The 19,865-nt window shown below is 41.0% G+C and overlaps 1 protein-coding gene across 2 annotated transcripts in view; it reads left to right on the top strand.

Moving 5' to 3' along the window:
- RGS22 (regulator of G protein signaling 22) overlaps positions 1-19,865 on the top strand; it is a 150,500-nt gene that overhangs the window by 52,687 nt on the left and 77,948 nt on the right. For both annotated transcript variants that reach the window (XM_082257561.1, XM_082257562.1), the window contains 4 exons: positions 1,929-2,077; positions 4,782-4,893; positions 14,883-15,005; positions 19,535-19,636. In XM_082257561.1, the coding sequence (XP_082113687.1) occupies positions 1,929-2,077; positions 4,782-4,893; positions 14,883-15,005; positions 19,535-19,636 (486 nt within the window). The remainder of the gene's footprint in view (positions 1-1,928; positions 2,078-4,781; positions 4,894-14,882; positions 15,006-19,534; positions 19,637-19,865) is intronic.

Raw genomic sequence — 19,865 nt, 5'->3', positions numbered from 1 at the left:
CCTTGCACTACATAGAAAAGGTAAATCTGAAGGAAAAAATCTTCAGAAAATTTCATAGTGTATATGGCCCTTTAGATTTTACTTCTGCCCCTGTAACATTTGGTTCCACTGACTTATTCAAAGAGTAATGAAGGTGCAACATCCCACTATAACCAATCTGTTTTTAGCTCCATGCAGTGCACTCAGCTCAGAGATACAGCTGCAAGAAAAAGTATGTGAACCCTTTGGATATGGATTTCTGCACAAATTGGTCCTAAAATTTGATCTGATCCTCATCTAAGTCACAACAATAGACAATCACAGTCTGCTTAAACTAATACCACACAAAGAATGAAATGTTGCCATGTTTTTATTGAACACACCGTGTACACATTCACAGTGCAGGTGGAAAAAGTATGTGAACCCTTGGATTTAATAACTGGTTGAACCTCCTTTGGCAGCAATAACTTCAACCAAACGTTTCCTGTAGTTGCAGATCAGACGTGCACAACGATCAAGAGTAATTCTTGACCATTCCTCTTTACAGAACCGTTTCAGTTCAGCAAATATTCTTGGGATGTCTGGTGTGAATCGCTTTCTTGAGGTCACGCCACAGCATCTCAATCGGGTTGAGGTCAGGACTCTGACTGGGCCACTTCAGAAGGCGTATTTTCTTCTGTTTAAGCCATTCTGTTGTTGATTTTCTTCTATGCTTTGGGTCATTGTCCTGTTGCAACACCCATCTTCTGTTGAGCTTCAGCTAGTAGACAGATGGCCTTAAGTTCTCCTGCAAAATGTCTTGATAATCTTGGGAATTAATTTTTCCTTCGATGATAGCAATCCGTCCAGGCCCTGACGCAGGAAAGCAGCCCCAAATCATGATGCCCCCACCACCATACTTCACAGTTGGGATGAGGTTTTGATGTTGGTGTGCTGTGCCTCTTTTTTGCCACACATAGTGTTGTGTGTTTCTTCCAAACAACTCAACTTTGGTTTCATCTGTCCACAGAATATTTTGCCAGTACTGCTGTGGAACATCCAGGTGCTCTTGTGCAAACTGTAAACGTGCAGCAATGTTTTGTTTGGACAGCAGTGGCTTCCTCTGTGGTACCCTCCCATGAAATCTATTCTTGTTTAGTGTTTTACATATTGTAGATTCGCTAACAGGGATGTTAGCATTTGCCAGTGACTTTTGTAAGTATTTAGCTGACACTCTAGGATTCTTCTTCACCTCATTGAGCAGTCTGCGCTGTGCTCTTGCAGTCATCTTTACAGGACGGCCACTCCTAGGGAGAGTAGCAGCAGTGCTGAACTTTCTCCATTTATAGACAATTTGTCTTACCATGGACTGATGAACAGCAAGGCCTTTGGAGATACTTTTATAACCCTTTCCAGCTTTATGCAAGTCAACAATTCTTAATCGTAGGTCTTCTGAGAGCTCTTTTGTGCGAGGCATCATTCACATCAGGCAATGCTTCTTGTGAAATCAAACCCAGAACTGGTGTGTGTGTTTTTTATAGGGCAGGGCAGCTGTAACCAACACCTCCAATCTCATCTCATTGACTGGACTCCAGTTGGCTGACCTCTCACTCCAATTAGCTCTTGGAGATGTCATTAGTCTAGGGGTTCACATATGAATGTTTACATGGTGTGTTCAATAAAAACTTGGTAACATTTCATTCTTTGTGTGTTATTAGTTTAAGCAGACTGTGATTGTCTATTGTTGTGACTTAGATGATGATCAGATCACATTTTATGACCTATTTGTGCAGAAATCCATATCATTCCAAAGGGTTCACATACTTTTTCTTGCAGCAGTAATTGCTGATGGTTGGCTATGGATTACTTTGTACTTGTAGATTTTCTGTTTTTTTTTATATTAAAATAAAACATTAAAATGCAGAATGTATAATTATAAATTTACATATTTTTACATGAATTTTTTTTAGGTACCGGAAAAGAGCCTTTCTTCTCCCCAAAAAACTAAAAGTGCCCTTTTCACTAGACGATCCGACAGGCTAATATCGGCTAAGTTAAAACCTGAAAAAAGACTGGTAAAAAGTTTACCTGGCAGTGCTGTCCAATCAAGTAAAATCCGGTAAAGTATTAATGCAATAACCACATATTATTGACTTGGCTAGTACACACTATATGATAAACATGTATATCTGCCTAAGGGCAATATATATACCATAAATACAAAATAAAATAGCCGCGCTCAGAAATGGTAAATTCCAATTGATCCCCTAGTTAGATAAGATATATGTTGTAAAAGGTTTAAACGCCGATGTGTCCACCACCCGGAGAGTAAGAAACATGCAGCCTCTTACCAGACGATCCGGATTAAACAGCAATCAAATGAGATTTAATCAGGTAGAGCAGACATCAGTCGCAAACGGTCCGATTTATACAGCAAGCGAGTAAAATCCAATCAGGCAAGGTGGACATCAATCACTTGAGCGTTAGAATCCAGTAATATGGACCAAACAAATAAGCTGATCCACGTTGCAAATGTAAAGGAACAATAAAACGATCATTGCGCAGACATCCTTAATACGTTTTATTAGAACATCACAAAAGCCTGCACACAAGGTACTCACATGAAATCCAAAGCAGTAGACATATAAATAAAAGTGGTGTAGGTTTGTTTCATCCAAAAGTATGGCCGACCTCCAGTAGCATGCCAGTGACATGTGGTTAAGCTCCTCCCAAGCCCCTGACTTGTGGCGGCCAAGCGTTCATATCGACGTCTCTTTCTGATCTTTCGATGTCGGCTCTTCCTATCATTGTGAAGCAGAATTCACCAAGCGTTGGATTGTTCACCCACTAATAGGGAACGTGAGCTGGGTTTAGACCGTTGTGAGACAGGTTAGTTTTACCCTACTGATGATGTGTTGTCGCAATAGTAATCCTGCTCAGTACGAGAGGAACCGCAGGTTCAGACATTTGGTGTATGTGCTTGGCTGAGGAGCCAATGGGGCGAAGCTACCATCTGTGGGATTATGACTGAATGCCTCTAAGTCAGAATCCCCCCTAAACGTGACGATACCGCAGTGCCGCGGTGCCCAGGTTGGCCTGGGATAGCCGGCCCCCACCACCCCTTGGCCGGGGTGGGGGCCCGTACATAGAGCCGCTCGTCTCGGGGGCCGGAGCGCGGACGGAAGTGGGCCGCCTCTCTCCCGGAGCACATTGCATGTTCGTTGGGAACCCGGTGCTAAATCATTCGTAGACGACCTGATTCTGGGTCAGGGTTTCGTGCGTAGCAGAGCAGTTACCTCGTTGTGATCTATTGAAAGTCATCCCTAAAAAGAGGGAGGAGCTTAACCACATGTCACATGTCACTGGCATGCTGCTAGAGGTCGGCCATACTTTTGGATGAAACAAACCTACACCGCTTTTATTTATATGTCTACTGCTTTGGATTTCATGTGAGTACCTTGTGTGCAGGCTTTTGTGATGTTCTAATAAAACTTATTAAGGATGTCTGTGCAATGATCGTTTTATTGTTCCTTTACATTTGCAACGTGGATCAACTTATTTGTTTGGTCCATATTACTGGATTCTAACGCCCAAGTGATTGATGTCCACCTTGCCTGATTGGATTTTACTCGCTTGCTGTATAAATCGGACCGTCTGCAATTGATGTCTGCTCTACCTGATTAAATCTCATTTGAGTGCTGTTTAATCCGGATCGTCTGGTAAGAGGCTGCATGTTTCTTACTCTCCTGGTGGTGGACACATCGGCGTTTAAACCTTTTACAACATATATCTCATCTCACTGGGGGATCAATTGGAATTTATCATTTCTGAGCGCGGCTATTTTATTTTGTATTTATGTGATTATCCTTTACCAATAGGACATTGTGTCAGCTGCTCAGAGTTTGTTCTTGCTGAACTTTCTTCATTTTTCACTGTGTTCGTGTCCTAGCGCAATTATTTTTTGAATATATATACCTTTATAAAGAAAAGTATACATATTATGTAACAGCAACACTTCAAGATGTGGATAACATGCTAACAGCAGCAGCATATTTCCAAATGAATACCATTTATTATGCAAAATGAAAAGATGCTGGCATACCAATCCCCATTAAAAACCCACCACAAAGAGTCCTCAGTCTCATACATTTCTATTATAAGTTAAATATAATGTAGCTCCTGGTATATGTTCCCCAGTGCACATATACCTGTTGCTAAAAATTATGATGTAAATATAAAACATCAGATCATCAAATCTTGTTTAATGCCAAGGAGATGTACATTTACATTTTCCTTGCTATTATCTGAATATTCGAAAACTCAGTTTTCCCTCTGCTGTGCAGAAGGGGCTGAGGACTTATGTTTACCATAATTAACCTTGTCTGTACTGTGCTGGCACATCTCATTATCAGTTGTAAACTAGATTTGAACACTGTCTGTCCAAACTTAGGGTTAAACATCTAGAAGTTGAGTTTCTTTGTATGGTAATTAGGGAAACTCAGCGAGTCCTTCAATGTCAGTGGATACAGACTGAGTTTTCTCTCATTTTAAATTGTTCAGAGTAGCATGCAGTGTGATCAAGGCCTGCTGTAATGATGCTAACTGAGTTGGAACACATAACAAACATATAGTGGGGTTTTCTCAAATGTAACTGCAAAAGTAGCAATACACTTTAAGGGATGTCAGGGGGTAGAGAGAAAAGCACAACTGGTCACATTACTAGTGAAAAACATAAGGTATGGGGACACCCTTGCTATTTCCATTAGGTGAATTTATGATTTCAAAATACTATTGATTAATAATTATTGATTCATTAATAATAGGACAAGAATCAGACCCGTGAGCTGCTGTGCACCAACTGTACGTACTAGCCTGGCTAGAGACATTATTGGACCGAAAGTTCATCGCAATACACCTGAAGAAGATCTTGTTTCTGTAAGTATTTTTAAAGTATACGAGACTGGGATAGGGAGTGTCAGCCTTGCAGTCTCTACTTTGTCTCACATTGCTGTCAGTCCAATACATAGAACAGTGTTGTAAGAGGCTAGAGCTGACATGAACCAAGAGCTGCTGCTGTCTCTGCTCCATTGTTGTTCAGTCATGAGACTATGAGCAGGAAGAGGAACAGTGTTATTTAAAGCGATACTAAAGGCACTAAACTTCCTCTCTAACAGTTCAGGTCCCTTGCCGGTGCTGGCATCTTCTCCCTGGGTGCCAGTCTTCAGACCTGTCCATTGGCCGGCACAAGATGAAGTAACTCCTGCGCATGTGCAGGAAGGAGTCAGTCATCCCGGCACACATTGACTCTGCGACAATGTAAGTTGAGCTGCACATGCATTGCTTATTTAACATGCTGCAGAAGACTGCTGCAGGGGCGGCGGCGGCTTCTCCTCAGTCTCCTGCATTTCCTCCCTCCTCCTCCTCCTTGGCCAATGGCATGGCTTCTCCTTTCGGCCAATCGGGAAACGGGTCTTAGGACCCGCTTCCTGATTGGCCAGGAGGAGGATCCGTGTGACAATAGCGAATATTCATTCGCTATTTTCACACAACTGGGTAAGCTCGGCGCCCGAGCCTACCCTTTTTTGAAGCCTATTAGAGCCTCTGGCTCTAATCATGTGCTTCAAAAAAAAAAAACACCCATTGGAATCCATGCGTCCGGCTCACTGCATGTAGATTAGGAGGCCGGGCGCATGATTAGGGCGCCCCTGCGCCCCCAATGGATGGGCCACCCCTGTATAGGATAACTACCTGTCTGCTCGCAGTCTTGTGTTAAATTACTTCAGTTTCGCTTTAACTATAATAGAGAAAGTTGTGTCACCTTCCAGTCTATGCAGTGTTCCAGTGATGCATATTGTAAATCACACACACAATAGGAAAACAAAATCACAAAAATAGTTTGGTAAAAAGTTCACATATATATTTCAGCTGTGTATGGGGCATTTTTGGCCAACATTCAGCTCTAAAGCACTAATGATCCCCTCCACTCTGTCCTCTATGAAGCATTAAGTGCCTATACTCCCCTTTCCTGTTTAGACACCTACTGCCACTTTTGGTAAAATTCCCAGTACATTTAGGTTTGGAGGAGCTAGGGAAACACCCCCTGACTTCCCACTAGGGAGAATTTATCACTTGAGAGACCAATCACTTGGCTCTGGCATTCTCACATGGGGACCATAAGTGTGCAGCTAACAACAATTTTTAGGGGTATCAGCATGACAGCCAAGCCGCTAGCATTTTTACTAGGAGAGATAAAAATAGTATCCTCAATGTTTCTTTTATGACAGGTTTCCTTTCCTACACTATTTATAGCAAACTTCAATATTTTTTAATCTGGCTGATAGCAGTCAAATTGGAAATGATTGTATATCAGTAATTTCTGTAGACACTCCTGGCCAACCACTCCTGGGGGAAGAATCAATTAGCTGGAATTGATTTTTAAGGCCAATAATTATCATTTTAAGATGAGGTGGGACAGGGTAGATTGAACTGTACATAAACATGTATGCTTGGCCAATACAAGTTTGCATGATTGTTCCCAGGAATGAGTGCTAAGCCACTAAATCTTCCATCTCTAACCACTTCAGCTCCGGAAGGTTTTAGCCCCTTAATGACCAGGCCATTTTTTGCAATTCGGCACTGCGTTACTTTAACTAACAATTGCGCGGTCATGCGACGCTGTACCCAAAAACTATTGTTGTCCTTTTTTTTCCAACAAATAGAGCTTTCTTTTTTTGGGTATTTGATCACCTCTGCGTTTTTTTGATTTTTCGCTATAAACAAAAAAAGAGTGACAATTTTGAAAAAAAAAACCACAATATTTTTTACTTTCTGCCATAAAACATTCCCAATAAAAAAAATAAAAAAATCTATTTTTTTTATCAGTTTAGGCCAGTTTGTATTCAGCTACATATTTTTGGTAAAAAAAATCCCATAAAGCATATTTTAATTGGTTTGCGCAAAAGTTATAGCATTTAGAAACTATGAGATAGATTTTTGAACTTTTTGTTTTTTTGTTTTTATTAGGAATGGCAGCGATCACTTTTAGTGGGACTGAGACATTGCAGCGGACAGATTGGACCCCTAACTGACATTTTTGACACTTTTTGGGGACTAGTGACATTAATACAGTAATCAGTGCTAAATAATATGCACTGTTACTGTATAAGTTACACTGGCAGGGAAGGGGTTAATACTGGGGTTGATCAAAGGGTTAAATGTATGCCGAAATGTGCTTACTGACTGTGGGGGGGGGGGGGGGCTCTGTGACAGGCACACAGAGATCAGTGTTTCAGCTTAGCTGAAACACACAATTTCACTGTGCCTGTGTGACAGAAGAGCCGCCTGCTTTGTTTACATAGGCAGGCAGCTCTCCTGTCAGTTTATCTGAAGATCGCGGGAGGACAGCGGCGATCGAGCCCACTCCTCATGCGGTCTGGCTTCCTCTGTGTCTAATGACAGCAGGAGCGAGGCTCTGGCGGCGCGCACGCGCGCGCTGCCGAGTCTGCGTGCACGTAATCACGTAGATCTACATCATTATCTGCAGCCGAGCCGCAGTAAATCTGCGTGGGGCAGTCGGCAAATGGTTAATGTCATGTTGGGTATCTTTACGTAAGCATAAACTAAGTGTTTTTTGCACCAACCCTTTTAGCCTCATACAACCTACCTTATTAGGCACCTCTGCTCTTTTGTATCACATGAGCCTTGGCTACTTTTCTGCACTGGTGTATGAACATAGCAGACACTACCAGCATTTATGTTATGATTATATTCAGTGCCAACAGGGCAGAGGCGAACTGCTTTTGTCAGTGCCCAAGTAGTTATTGGTTAACCTCCATTAGCATTCTAAATGTTCGTTAACAAATTTCAAGCATTCTAATGCTCTTGGAAAGCACAGCTAGTTCTTTGTAAGATCTGAGAGACAAAAAACTTTACTACCATACTGGGGAATGACTTAACATCAGTTGGTTAATAGCCCAAAACAACACCAGAAAATTAAGTGTTTTATTTTCTGTTTTTCCAAGAATAAGTGCTTGTTATCTACATTTTACTCCAGGGGTCTGTCCAGAGTCCATCTAAGATCTGCAGCTCTAAAATAGCTTGGAATTAAAAGTTTAAGGAAAAAGTAAACTGACTCCCTGATGATGTAAAGTGTGATCCATGAAATATGGTCAATATTAAATACCTTCTTAAAGACTGCTGGTATTGATTGAGCATTCCTGGAATATGAGACTATAATTCCATTACCAATTAGTAATTGTTAGGGGATTGTGTGCAAATAGCTGGAGGCTTAAGGAGCTCTCTATAAATCCTGACTGCTTAGAGATGGATTATAAGGATCTTGAGAAGTGATGATCGTCTTATGGAGATCTCAAAAAAAGAGTGCCAGGCTAGGACTTCCTGTCCCGGTCATATAGCCACTTGATGATCCTTGGTGTGATTCCATACTTTAGCAGCTTTGCTGCTATTCTGGTTTTGTGCCACTGACCTGTCCCCCCTGACAACTGTGCTGAGTCTCTCCTCAATACAAACAGCCGCTTTAAACTCATGACCTCATGGAATAGCTTGAATGTACTTCAAATAAACTCTTTGCCAGGATAAATAATCCACCCCCAGAAACATTTGATTTCATCAGTTCCTTAATCTAGATTTAGGTCTTCTACGAAGTAAAAATAATTTACATTACTTTTTTTTAGCTTAAGTATTATCACCAAGAAGTACATGTACGTCAGGGGAAGGTTAAGATTGCTTGCAGGTTGTTTTTTTTTACTGTAATATCTTCAGAGTGACCTCACTTCGTTGAAAGTCAGAGCACACCCTTTAGAAAATAAGCAAGGGAAGTATCAGATCTCCAGCAGTTTTAATATTTAAAATAGGCTGGAGAAGGATTAGAGCCCTGCATCCTGGAGCAGAACTTGCAAGTTCTGCAAGTGCCAGCTGGACTATTCCTGTTGGTTGAGAAATTTTCAAAAAATAATTAGTGTAGACCATATAGTAATAAAATGACCAGTATTTCCCAATCACTATAGCAAGATAGCCAGTACAGGAACATGTTATGACTGTACTAGACGATATCAGCCTGTACCCTTTCTACCAGGTCAGTTATAGTGAAGTCTTAGCATTGCTGCTTTTCAGTCTTGGACCTGTACCAAGCTTCTGAATTGTTGCATGAAATACAGTCAGTTGGAGATAATGAAACAAGGGCTTTGGAATATAGGAATGGTATGAGTTATCCAGGAGTCTTAGGGTTTGTGGTTAACCACTGTATGTCTAACAACTTTACCCCCTTTCTTGACCAGAGCAGTTTTTAGGTATGAACTTGGACTTTTTGTCATTCTTAGTTGTACGAGGAAACCTGATCGGCAATACAGTTATAATAACACTTTTTCTGGTATCCTTTAAAGGGTTATTAGTTTACAGAACAAAAATCTCAGTGGAAGACTGGTTACATTAGGTACCTGACAAGCTAAGTACAGTAATTTAAGGGTTACCTCAATATTGTGCTTCAAGGTTTTAGAGGTTGTTTAAAAGGTTGAATTTTAGTGTTAACCACTTAAGCCTCGGAGGATTTGGCTGCTGAAAGACCAGGGGGTATTTTGCAATTCGGCACTGCGTGACTTTAACGGACAATTGCGCGGTCGTGCGACGCTGTACCTAAACGAATTTGACGTCCTTTTTTTCCCACAAACAGAGCTTTCTTTTGGTGGTATTTGATCACCTGTGCGATTTTTTTGATCATGCGCTATAAACAAAAAAATTTTGCAAAAATAACAATATTTTTAAAAATTTTTTATATGAAATTCCCCCCAAAAAAAATGTAAAAATCAAAATTTTTTAACATTTTCGGCCAATTGTTTTATGCTACATATGTTTGGTAAAAAAAATCGCAAAAAGCGTATTTTGATTGGTTTGCGCAAAAGTTATCGCGTGTACTAACAAAGGGAAAGATTTTTGTCATTTTTGTTGTTTTTTTTTTACGCATAATGGCGGCGATCTGCGATTTTTTTTTTGCGCTACTGCGACATTGGGGCGGACAGATCGGACCCTTGACTGACATTTTTGACACTTTTGGGATTACCAGTGACATTTCTACAGTAATCAGTGCTATACATATGCACTGTTACTGTAAAATTACACTGGCAGTGAAGGGGTTAACTTTATTTGAGAGGGAGGGGCTGTGTGTGTCCCTAGGGGCGTGATTCTAACTGTGATTGGCTGTGGCTTGAGCTGTAGGAACAATGATCAACGGTCCTACATAGTAGAACCGTATGATCATTGTTTCTACAAAGGGGAGAATGACAGGCGGCTTGTTTACACTAGCCGCCTGCCTTTCTCCCTCTCCCCCGACGATCGCTGTGTGACCGGCGGACATCGGGTCCGCCAGTCACACGCGCTGGGGGGTCCGTGACCGCGTGGGAGCGCGCCGCCGGCGGCACGCCCTAGCTTCCCAGAGCCTCACAGGCTAGTGACGTACCGATACGTCACTCTGCCTGTGAGGGGCTGACCGCCGCAGTATATGTACTTGCGGCGGTCGGCAAGTGGTTAAATAAGAACTATGGATTCTATTAAAACATACAGTATGTGATACTGCATCTGCACTTACTGTTTTCTCTTTGCAAAAACCTGCAAATACCTGTTGATCCTGCCAATGAAGTCCACCTAATGTAGTACTCTGCGATGGTGTGGCAACAATGCTGCACTGCTCCTGAATTCAGGGCAGAGTTGCCACTTTTATGTAAGCTGTGCATGGTTGCAATACAGTGGGATGAAAACATGTTGCAGGGGTCATGGCTATCAGCATGGTCACTGCCAATTCACAAGCCTAAAGCTTGTGAATAAGCACCTGGCCACACCTAGTCCTACCCACCGCTTTCTGGATTGACAAGCACTATCTCTGTCGCTACAACCTTCCCACCAGAATGTGAGACACAAATGAAGACTTTTTTGGGTCACTTAGGAAAGGTAAAGATTTTTTTTTTTGCTTAATTTAGCATCACATAGTATCTGGGCTTGATTATTTTTTAGACTGTCATACAGGACCCTTTAATTGTGCTTTAAAGTGATTATTAGGGGAAATTTTTATTTTTCAAAAATAACAGACATGTCATACTTACCTGCTCTGTGCAATGGTTTTGCATTTAGCAGCCCTAATCATCCTCTTCTCTGGTTCCCCATCATCAGTCCTGGCTCCTCCCTCCAAAGAGCTCACTCCCGAGCTGGCTCTGTGTGTCCATTGACTCCAATGGCTCCCACTGCAATCTCTGAGCAAATGAGGAGGGAGAAAGCCAAGAGAGCTTCTACTTCGTGCACATCGCTGGATCAAGATTGATCTTAGGTAAGTATAAGGCGGGCTGGGCAGAGAGCATAGAATACATGAAAGTAGAAAAAAACGTTTGCCTTTTCAACCACTTTAAAGTGTTACTGCTGATGGTCCTGTGCTGATCACATGCAGAAAAATAAAACTCTCTCTAGCAATACACACCAAACTGAACCTGAGCAGCTTGCCCCCAAGGCTCTGTTCTATCAGGAGATGGTTTGGGGACAGAGGAAGAAGGGGAGAATCAGAGAAGACAGGATCAAACTGCCTTTTTACACAACGCAGAGGAATAACTCATTAGGTTCCACAGTGAGTATAACAAGCATACTTTACTGCAAAACATATACAGGCTAATTTTACTGTTATGGGTTTAGTAACACTTTAATTTTGAAATTTGATGTAATGTGTTTGAATATTCAAAAATGAACTTCTCCGACTTGTCCCATTTTGGGCTTAACGTCCTCTTTGAAGGACATCTTTACCACCAATTTTCTTTCCTGTGCCTTGGTTTGGTGCACACAGGTGAATAATAACTGACTGTTGGATCCAATTAGAAGAAGCCTCGGCAGGTATTCCTCTTCAGGGTATTCCTTGGCTGCGGTCCACTCTCCCTTCATTGGTGACATCTCAACCTCTAGTAGAGTACACTTCCAAGATGACCTTGAGGCAAAAGGCATTCTTTGGAACATCTGTCCCTCCCGTAAAGCACAGGTGATAATTTTGCTCCAGGCCTTACGAATAAACAGTTTCAACCTCTGACTGAAGCCTACCAATCTTGCTTTGAGATCTTCCTTTCGGCAACGGGTTATAAATATTTGCAACAACTTCAAACCATGACTGACCCCCCCCATCTGGAGGGCTCTGCAGATAAGGCACTTTCTCTCCAGTCCTGGGAAACTGCCTTCTCTATTGCCTCCTCTCAGGAGTTTGGAAAAAGTTTGCATCTCCACCACTCCATGGCCTTTCACTGTCTTATAAGAAGATCTTTCCTCAACTCTCTTCTAAGTGTTGGGGATGTTTGAATCATTTTTTGGACCTGCCTGGTTTTACAACCATTTTGGGCACAGATCCATGAGCTGATCTAGAAATTAACTTACGTTCAATTGGGTACAGACTCTGCGGGATACCTACTTCATCACCCATGTCGTCCAAACGATATTAGGCTTCATGTACACTATGGCTCCTAAACTCAAGTTTAGGAGCTTTTGGCATTTGTGTCCATGTACACATAGGCTTTTAGGATTGTTTAGGAGCTGCTGTGGTTAGGGAAGGTTCATCCTCCCTCAACCTCCTGCTCCTGAATGTGGAAGGACCGTATTCAGGATAGGAACATTTTGACCACCGGCCGCAAATTGCAGAAAAATCACTGTTAAATTGCGATACAATTTTACCCCGTTTTGCGTTTTCCCGTGGCCGGTGGTCAAATTAACCTATATGTACGTGAAGCCTTAGTGTTCTCTCACATCCATATGCTTATTGCAGCAAAGGCCTGTATCCCTTTATTTTTGAGGCAGCTGATACCACCCCTAATGGGGTTTGGCTTTTCAAAATTCAGCAAATCTGTACAGTGGAGGATGCTATAGCTTCTGCCAACCACAAAGAAGAATGATTTTACAAAACCTGGTTCCTTTGGTTTGATTATACCTAATTTGCAACTTCATCTGTTGATCTGGCTCGTTGACTGCCTCCCAAGTTCGGAGGGCCCTGTGGGTCAGTGGATCTGGGGAGTAATTGGCCATCCTCACTACCTGAAGGATGCTGGCGTCCTACCTGGGGGGGGGGGGCACTGCACTGGGTTTCTCGACCTGTCATTCCCATTCCTCCCATTTACAGTTCCCTAACCCCCTTTCTTCCCCACTTCTTCCCCGCCCTCCCACCAACCCCCTTTTTTCCCTTAGTGTAGGTGTCGAGTGGATGACAATTGTTAACTTTCACCATGGTTCTAGTACTTCCTTTGTATGCTTGTATATGCATATATTTAGCATAAGGTCCAGTATGGCCCAATGCCTTTATTTTCCTGGTTTTGTTGGGTTTTGTTTTGTTTATTCCTGTTGGCCTCATCCCTTTTGTACCTTTGAAAACTTTAAATAAAGAATTAAAAAAAACTTGGCCAACTGCTTAGACCACATGGGCTCAATTATCACTTCTATGCTGATGAGACTTTACACTAAACCAGATTCTACTGTGGCTGCTTCTCTCCTATCTAACTGTATTTGTGATATAAAAATATGGATGAAGTCATGCGTATTGGCAACCCCCCTATCAATCATGTAAGGCCAGTCCTGGTAGCCTATCTATAAATGTAATTGTACTTGAGCTTCAGTCTAAATCGGAAAATCTAGGGTTGATATTAGATGTTTGTTTAACCTTTGATCCATACGTACAAAATGTTGTCAGAACATCTTTTTCCCACTTGAGAAACATTGCTCGGCTTTTTCCTATCGCACACTGTAGCTGAAAGGCTGATCTACAATATGTACAAAATTCTGCACCCAGAATCCAGACTACGTATGGTACAAGTGATCATATCAGCTCTATTTTGGAGTCCTTACACTGGCTACCTGTTAGGTTTCTCATAGACTTTAAGATCTTCTTGCTCACCTATCATCTCCTCAAACTCTGGTCTTCTGTATGTCTCCCTTACTTACCTACACTCGATGGGAGACAGAGCCTTCTCCTGCAATGCCCCAAAACTCTGGAATTCACTTCTAAAGAACATCAGAGAGTCATCTTTTCTAAAATCATTCAAATCAAATCTAAAAACATTTTTCTTTAGACACGCTTTCATGTAATTGTTACTTTTTCCCTCTGTTTTACCCTGTGTATCTCTTGTGTTTTTGTTTCTTGCGTCTTTGTAAAGTGCTTTGAGAAGCTACCGTTAAAGGCACTATATATAATAAAAGTTATTATGATCATTATTATTATTATTATAATGTAAAGTTGATAAAAGTTTTACCCGCTCTATCAAAAGATTTTGGCTGGAATGCTACATTAATGTTAAAAAAGTTGAACTCTGTGTGCTGTAATAGATATGTGAAAGGGTTTGTAATTTTGTTCAGCTACTTTGGTGATCCAGGCACCGTAGCCAGGTAGCACAGCCAGGACCTGGACCTCCAGTATAGAAAAGCTTTGTTAAAAAACATACCCATGCCTGCTGTGGATGTCTGCTTTATAACCAAGTTTTGGACAGCTTTTACTAACATAAGGATTAAGTTGCAAGCTTCGACATCAGGAAATATATGTAACCTCGTTTTAGTCATGTGACTCTATGTTTTAAAACCCATTGGACTGAGCTAAAAAAAAAGCCTGTCGCTTTTGGAAAATAACTTTCCTTATTATGGTATGTTAGCTTTGTGAATTTGGCCTATTCACTGTTGTTCCGCCAAGATTCTCTCTCTTTATATATTCCCCTAGAGTTTAGCTTTAATGTAAGCAAAATAAATTTTGACCTGGTTTGAGTGCTTGATGGAGCTACTGCATTCTAAAGTATAGTTTTTCTTTAATTTATTGAACTTGGTAACCTTATTTTTGGCTATTTATGTTATTTAATTCCCACTCACTCATTCATCTGAATTTATGGAATAAATGTACCTGTATTGTGTGCTTTCAGCATTTGGACACAAGCAGCAGCGTTTTGAAGAGCTTTAAGATGGAGGAAATGCTGCAAGCTCTCCACCATGACTGTCGTGCTGGTTTTTTCTTTGCCACATTCTGTGAACAGTCAGGAAACAAGGTATGCTGGAGAACAGTCTCATAGTTTAATGTCTTTGGATAGAACGACTGTTCTTCGTAAATGACCAAGGGTGTTGTATACCTTATGATGAGGAACATTTTCATCTCTTTCAATGCGTTAAGTACCATGAGCCCAAATATAAAAGTCTGCAAAATAACTGTTAACTGTTGCCCTTACCAATCACCATGTTCTTCCTTCACCTACACTTAAAATACGAGAAAGTATAAACAGGCAACTTTGTATATGGCGCTGCCTGTTTACAACAGTGGGTAATGACTTCCACTCAAAGGTCCGTGCATTAAACCAAAATACCACAGTTTATGTGCGTTGCAACAAAATAACACAGTGATAAGTGTTTAGTGTAGAGGGTGAATTGGCATGCACCCCCTAAAAAAGTGCACAGTGCAATAAATAATGCTGGTATCAATTCATACAAATATAAATATAAGTGACTTCTTATATGGATAAAATTAATGAGTAAAAAGTGCACAACATAAAAGTGACAATTTATTGCCTGTAATAGTGCTGGTGAGAAGTGTACAGACAATATCAGCTGTAGTGAATCAATGGTACTACAAATTCTCACTGATGATGGATAAAATAGATAAAATATTAAAAATAAAACACCTTCAAAAATGTGGATATTAGTGAATTGGGTGATATTAAAAAGGAAGAAGGTGTGATACAATCGAAGTAACATAAGCAAGTTTAGATGACTTACTTCCGCGTTCCACTGCTCCGAACCACTCTGACCGGAAGAAACGTGTGGCGTACGTGGCTCCGCCCTACGCGTTTCGTCATCAGACGTCGACGTCAGGGCCGCTCCAGTCGACGTCTGATCGGTCCGAATAGTATGTCATCTACACTTGCCTATGTTACTTTGATTGTATACTACGCCATTGGGGTTCCTTTGTTCTCTCTGCTTGAGCACCACAGATTGGAACACCAGAGGGAGGCAACTCCTAGCGACTGAAGGAACTCCGGATTGAATCAACCTTTTTCTCCCTGTGGCTGGTTACTACACATCCCTAGCCTAGGAGAGAAATTAATCGGGTGAGAGAGTGTCACCTACTGGTTTCACCTTTGTGGACACCCCACCCTATCACACCTTCTTCCTTTTTAATATCACCCAATTCACTAATATCCACATTTTTGAAGGTGTTTTATTTTTAATATTTTATCTATTTTATCCATCATCAGTGAGAATTTGTAGTACCATTGATTCACTACAGCTGATATTGTCTGTACACTTCTCCCCAGCACTATTACAGGCAATAAATAGTCACTTTTATGTTGTGCACTTTTTACTCATTAATTTTATTCATATAAGAAGTCACTTATATTTATATTTGTATGAATTAATACCAGCATTATTTATTGCACTGTGCACTTTTTTAGGGGGTGCATGCCAATTCACCCTCTACACTAAACACTTATCACTGTGTTATTTTGTCGCAACGCACATAAACTGTGGTATTTTGGTTTAATGCACAGACCTTTGAGTGGAAGTCATTACCCACTGTTGTAAACAGGCAGCGCCATATACAAACTTCCCTTTTCTTACATACATCATCCCCCTGGCTTTTTGCTAGAGGTTGGTTTGTGGCTGCTTACGCCTGTATTCACTCACTTTTTTCCATTTGGGATAGTCCATAGCGCTGGTCACCTCTATTTTTCTCATAAACAGGCAACAGTTTCTTCAGATTCGGTGGCATGTTATACAAGTTACAACATTTTGTTACATCTTATTGATTGCGTATTTTAGAAGACATTGGACATCTGAAATTATGACTTCTCCATTTGGCCCCACATCCAATCACTGCTAAAATCATTCTGCCAACAAAACCGCAACATTTCCAAAATTTGCCACTTCTTAACAAATTACACCACAAAGCTAATTCACTCTCGGTTTAATTCTCTACTGAGAGGGTGCAGCTCCCTTCATGTTGGCCCACCTCTACACAGACTATCCCCCTTCAGTCTACCATGAATGCTGCTGCAAGACCCATCTACCCAACCAATCGCTCAGTGTCCCCCAATCCTCTCTTTCAATCCCTCCACTGACTTCTGCTCGCCTAATGTAAAAAATTCAAAATACTAACTACAACATACAAAGCCATCCACAACTCTTCCCCAAGCTACATTACCAACGTTATCTCAAAATATCACCTAAACCGTCCTCTTTGCTCCTCTTAAGAACTTCTGCTCTCTAGTCCTCTTATCACCTCCTCCCTTGCTCACCTCTAAGACTTTGCCAGAGCCTCTACCCCCCCCCCCCCACTGGAACTCCCTACCTGATCCATCCAGCTATCTACTGCTCTTTAGGGAAGCCTAGCCGACCGCTATCTAATAACTGATATTTTACTTTCTCCTTTAACTTACCTCTTCACAGTAATTGTAAAATAAATAAGATGCACTGTTTTTGACTAAGATGTTATCCTAAAAGTGATTAGGTAACAGATGCAATAAACAATGTGCAAAAAGCAAAATCAAATGATAGTGAATGTTCAAATGGCAAAGGGTCACTAGATAAGTGAAACTCTTGTTGCCTGTATGGGAAAACAAGTGAATTACATCAAAATATTTTTTTGTGAATAAGTAGCCACGATCTGTTCACAAAAAATGACAAATAGAAATGGTGAAAAAAGTTCATAAATAGTCCAGTGCTCCACAATTCAGTGTGTTTAGTGAAGAGATGATGCTCCAACTTTCCCACGTGCAAATACAACAAACTGCTTGTAGTGCAGCTGAAATAATCCACAATGGAAAGTGTGTCACCTCTGTGCTCTATATGTGACAATTGTCCGCTTACCAAATCAAATGATCCCACCAAGAGATCATTCGCCTGTAAGTGGAAACGCCTCTGAAGACAAGTGGTTAGCCAGCTCCAGGGAATGTATCCAGGCTTATAGTGCTCCTTAATCTCGTTAATCACATCATGTGGGTATAAAAGTCAATGGAAGACGCTCATAGTGCATTAATGCGTTTAAAGCTGGTTTATTAAATAAAAATTGCACTTACATAAGGACAATGAATTAGAGCGATATGGGATAAAAAAAACTTGCACGCAGTGCAGTGCGGTCTGCGCTAGATGACGTCACTTTGCTAGCTCCAATCCAACGCGTTTCCTCTCAGAAGGCATCGACTGGGAGCATCGACTGGGAGCACCATAATGAAAACTGGGGGAGGATATTTTGGTACTTTATATGAGACTCATGACCAACAGAGTCTCCATCCCTGTATGGGAGCACCATAAGCCTGGATACATTCCCTTGAGCTGGCTGACCACTTGTCTTCAGAGGCGCTTCCACTCACACGCATATGATCTCTTGGTGGGATCATTTGATTTGGTAAGCGACCAATTTTCACATATAGAGCACAGAGTTGACACACTTTCCATTATGGATTATTTCAGCTGCACTACAAGCAGTTTGTTGTATTTGCATGTGGGAAAGTTGGAGCATCATTATTTGTCATTTTTTGCACCATTTATTTTTTGTAATTTTTTGCGAAAAGATCGTGGTTACTTATTCACAAAAAAAATATTTTTTGATGTAATTCACTTGTTACATCATTCTAGGCAACATGAGGAAGGATGTAACAAGTGAATTACATAAAAAATGAATGACACTTTGAACATTCACTATTGTTTGATTTTGCTTATTGCACATTGTTTATTGCATCTGTTACGTAATCACTTTTAGGATAGCATCTCAGTCAAAAACAGTGCATCCTGTTTATTTTACAATGTTTTTTCCTCCTCACTATTCAGAGAGTGTTTGATGGCAGCAGTTTTTTGATTTGACATATTTGCAGCTGAGCGCACCTTTTTGTATTCTTTACAGTCATTACTTATGTTGTCCCTCCCTTTAGATTCAAAGCTCTCATTAGCTGAATATTCATTAATATTGGCACTATAAAAAATTCTGTATAATAAAAATAACAATATAACACATTGGGATTGCTGTGGCCATGGCTACAGAATCACACTCCCAGCAATCCAGCAGTGTTCTGTAAAGATCTGCTGCATCCCTGCTGCACAACGGGTCCTGCACTGTCATTTTTATCTGTGATGTCATCAGGAGGCTAGTTGTCTCTTTTGGGTTCTTGCACCCAACCCCCAGAACATGCAGTGTGGCACATCATCAGGAGGTCAGCTGCATATACCAGGAAGAAACAGTTAGCCCCCTTATGATGAGCCAAGGTTCACACGCCATAGCATCTCCTGTAGACAACTGGGGTGCACATTGTGGGTATCCTAGGAGGCAGCAGGCAAAGTGACACATCAGTCTCGCCTAGAAAGTGGAAGGAGAATTCCCTGAAAAAGGTATTCAAATAGAAAATGTAAAAAGTAATATTGAGAGAGCAGAGGCTAAGGATGAGATAGCAGAAGGTGATTGGGGAGAGTGATCTGCTTTAGTTTCTAATTAATTTGTAACCAAAAAGTCAAAATCTTTTAGCACTGCGACCAGGCAGTTTGGATAAATGTATATATTTCTTTATTGTTTATTATTATTGTTCCATTTCAGCTGTGGGAGTGTGGCGTCAACTTTTGGTTTGATCTACAGTCCTATCATCACTTGTTTTACCAAGAGACTCTTCAACCTTTTAAACTATGCAGACAATCCCAAGTAAGTGGTAAATCTCGAGAATGAGATGTTTTTGTGCCGAGAAAGACTAGATTGCATAACATTCTTCGGCTTTTGTGACTCTTATGAATTCCACTCAGGGAATATTGTCTTCGTTTGTGAGATGAACCCCAGTTTGAACCAAAAACACATGATGTATGCCCCTATCAAATCTCCTGAATGTCAACACAAAAAAATTAAAATTGGGCTTATGACTTTATCTTACATTATT

The sequence above is a fragment of the Pelophylax lessonae genome (genome assembly GCF_965119305.1).
Source record: "Pelophylax lessonae genome assembly, chromosome: 5".
NCBI lineage: Eukaryota > Metazoa > Chordata > Amphibia > Anura > Ranidae > Pelophylax > Pelophylax lessonae.
Note: the sequence above shows the minus strand (reverse complement) of the source record. Positions and strands in the feature narration are given on the sequence as shown.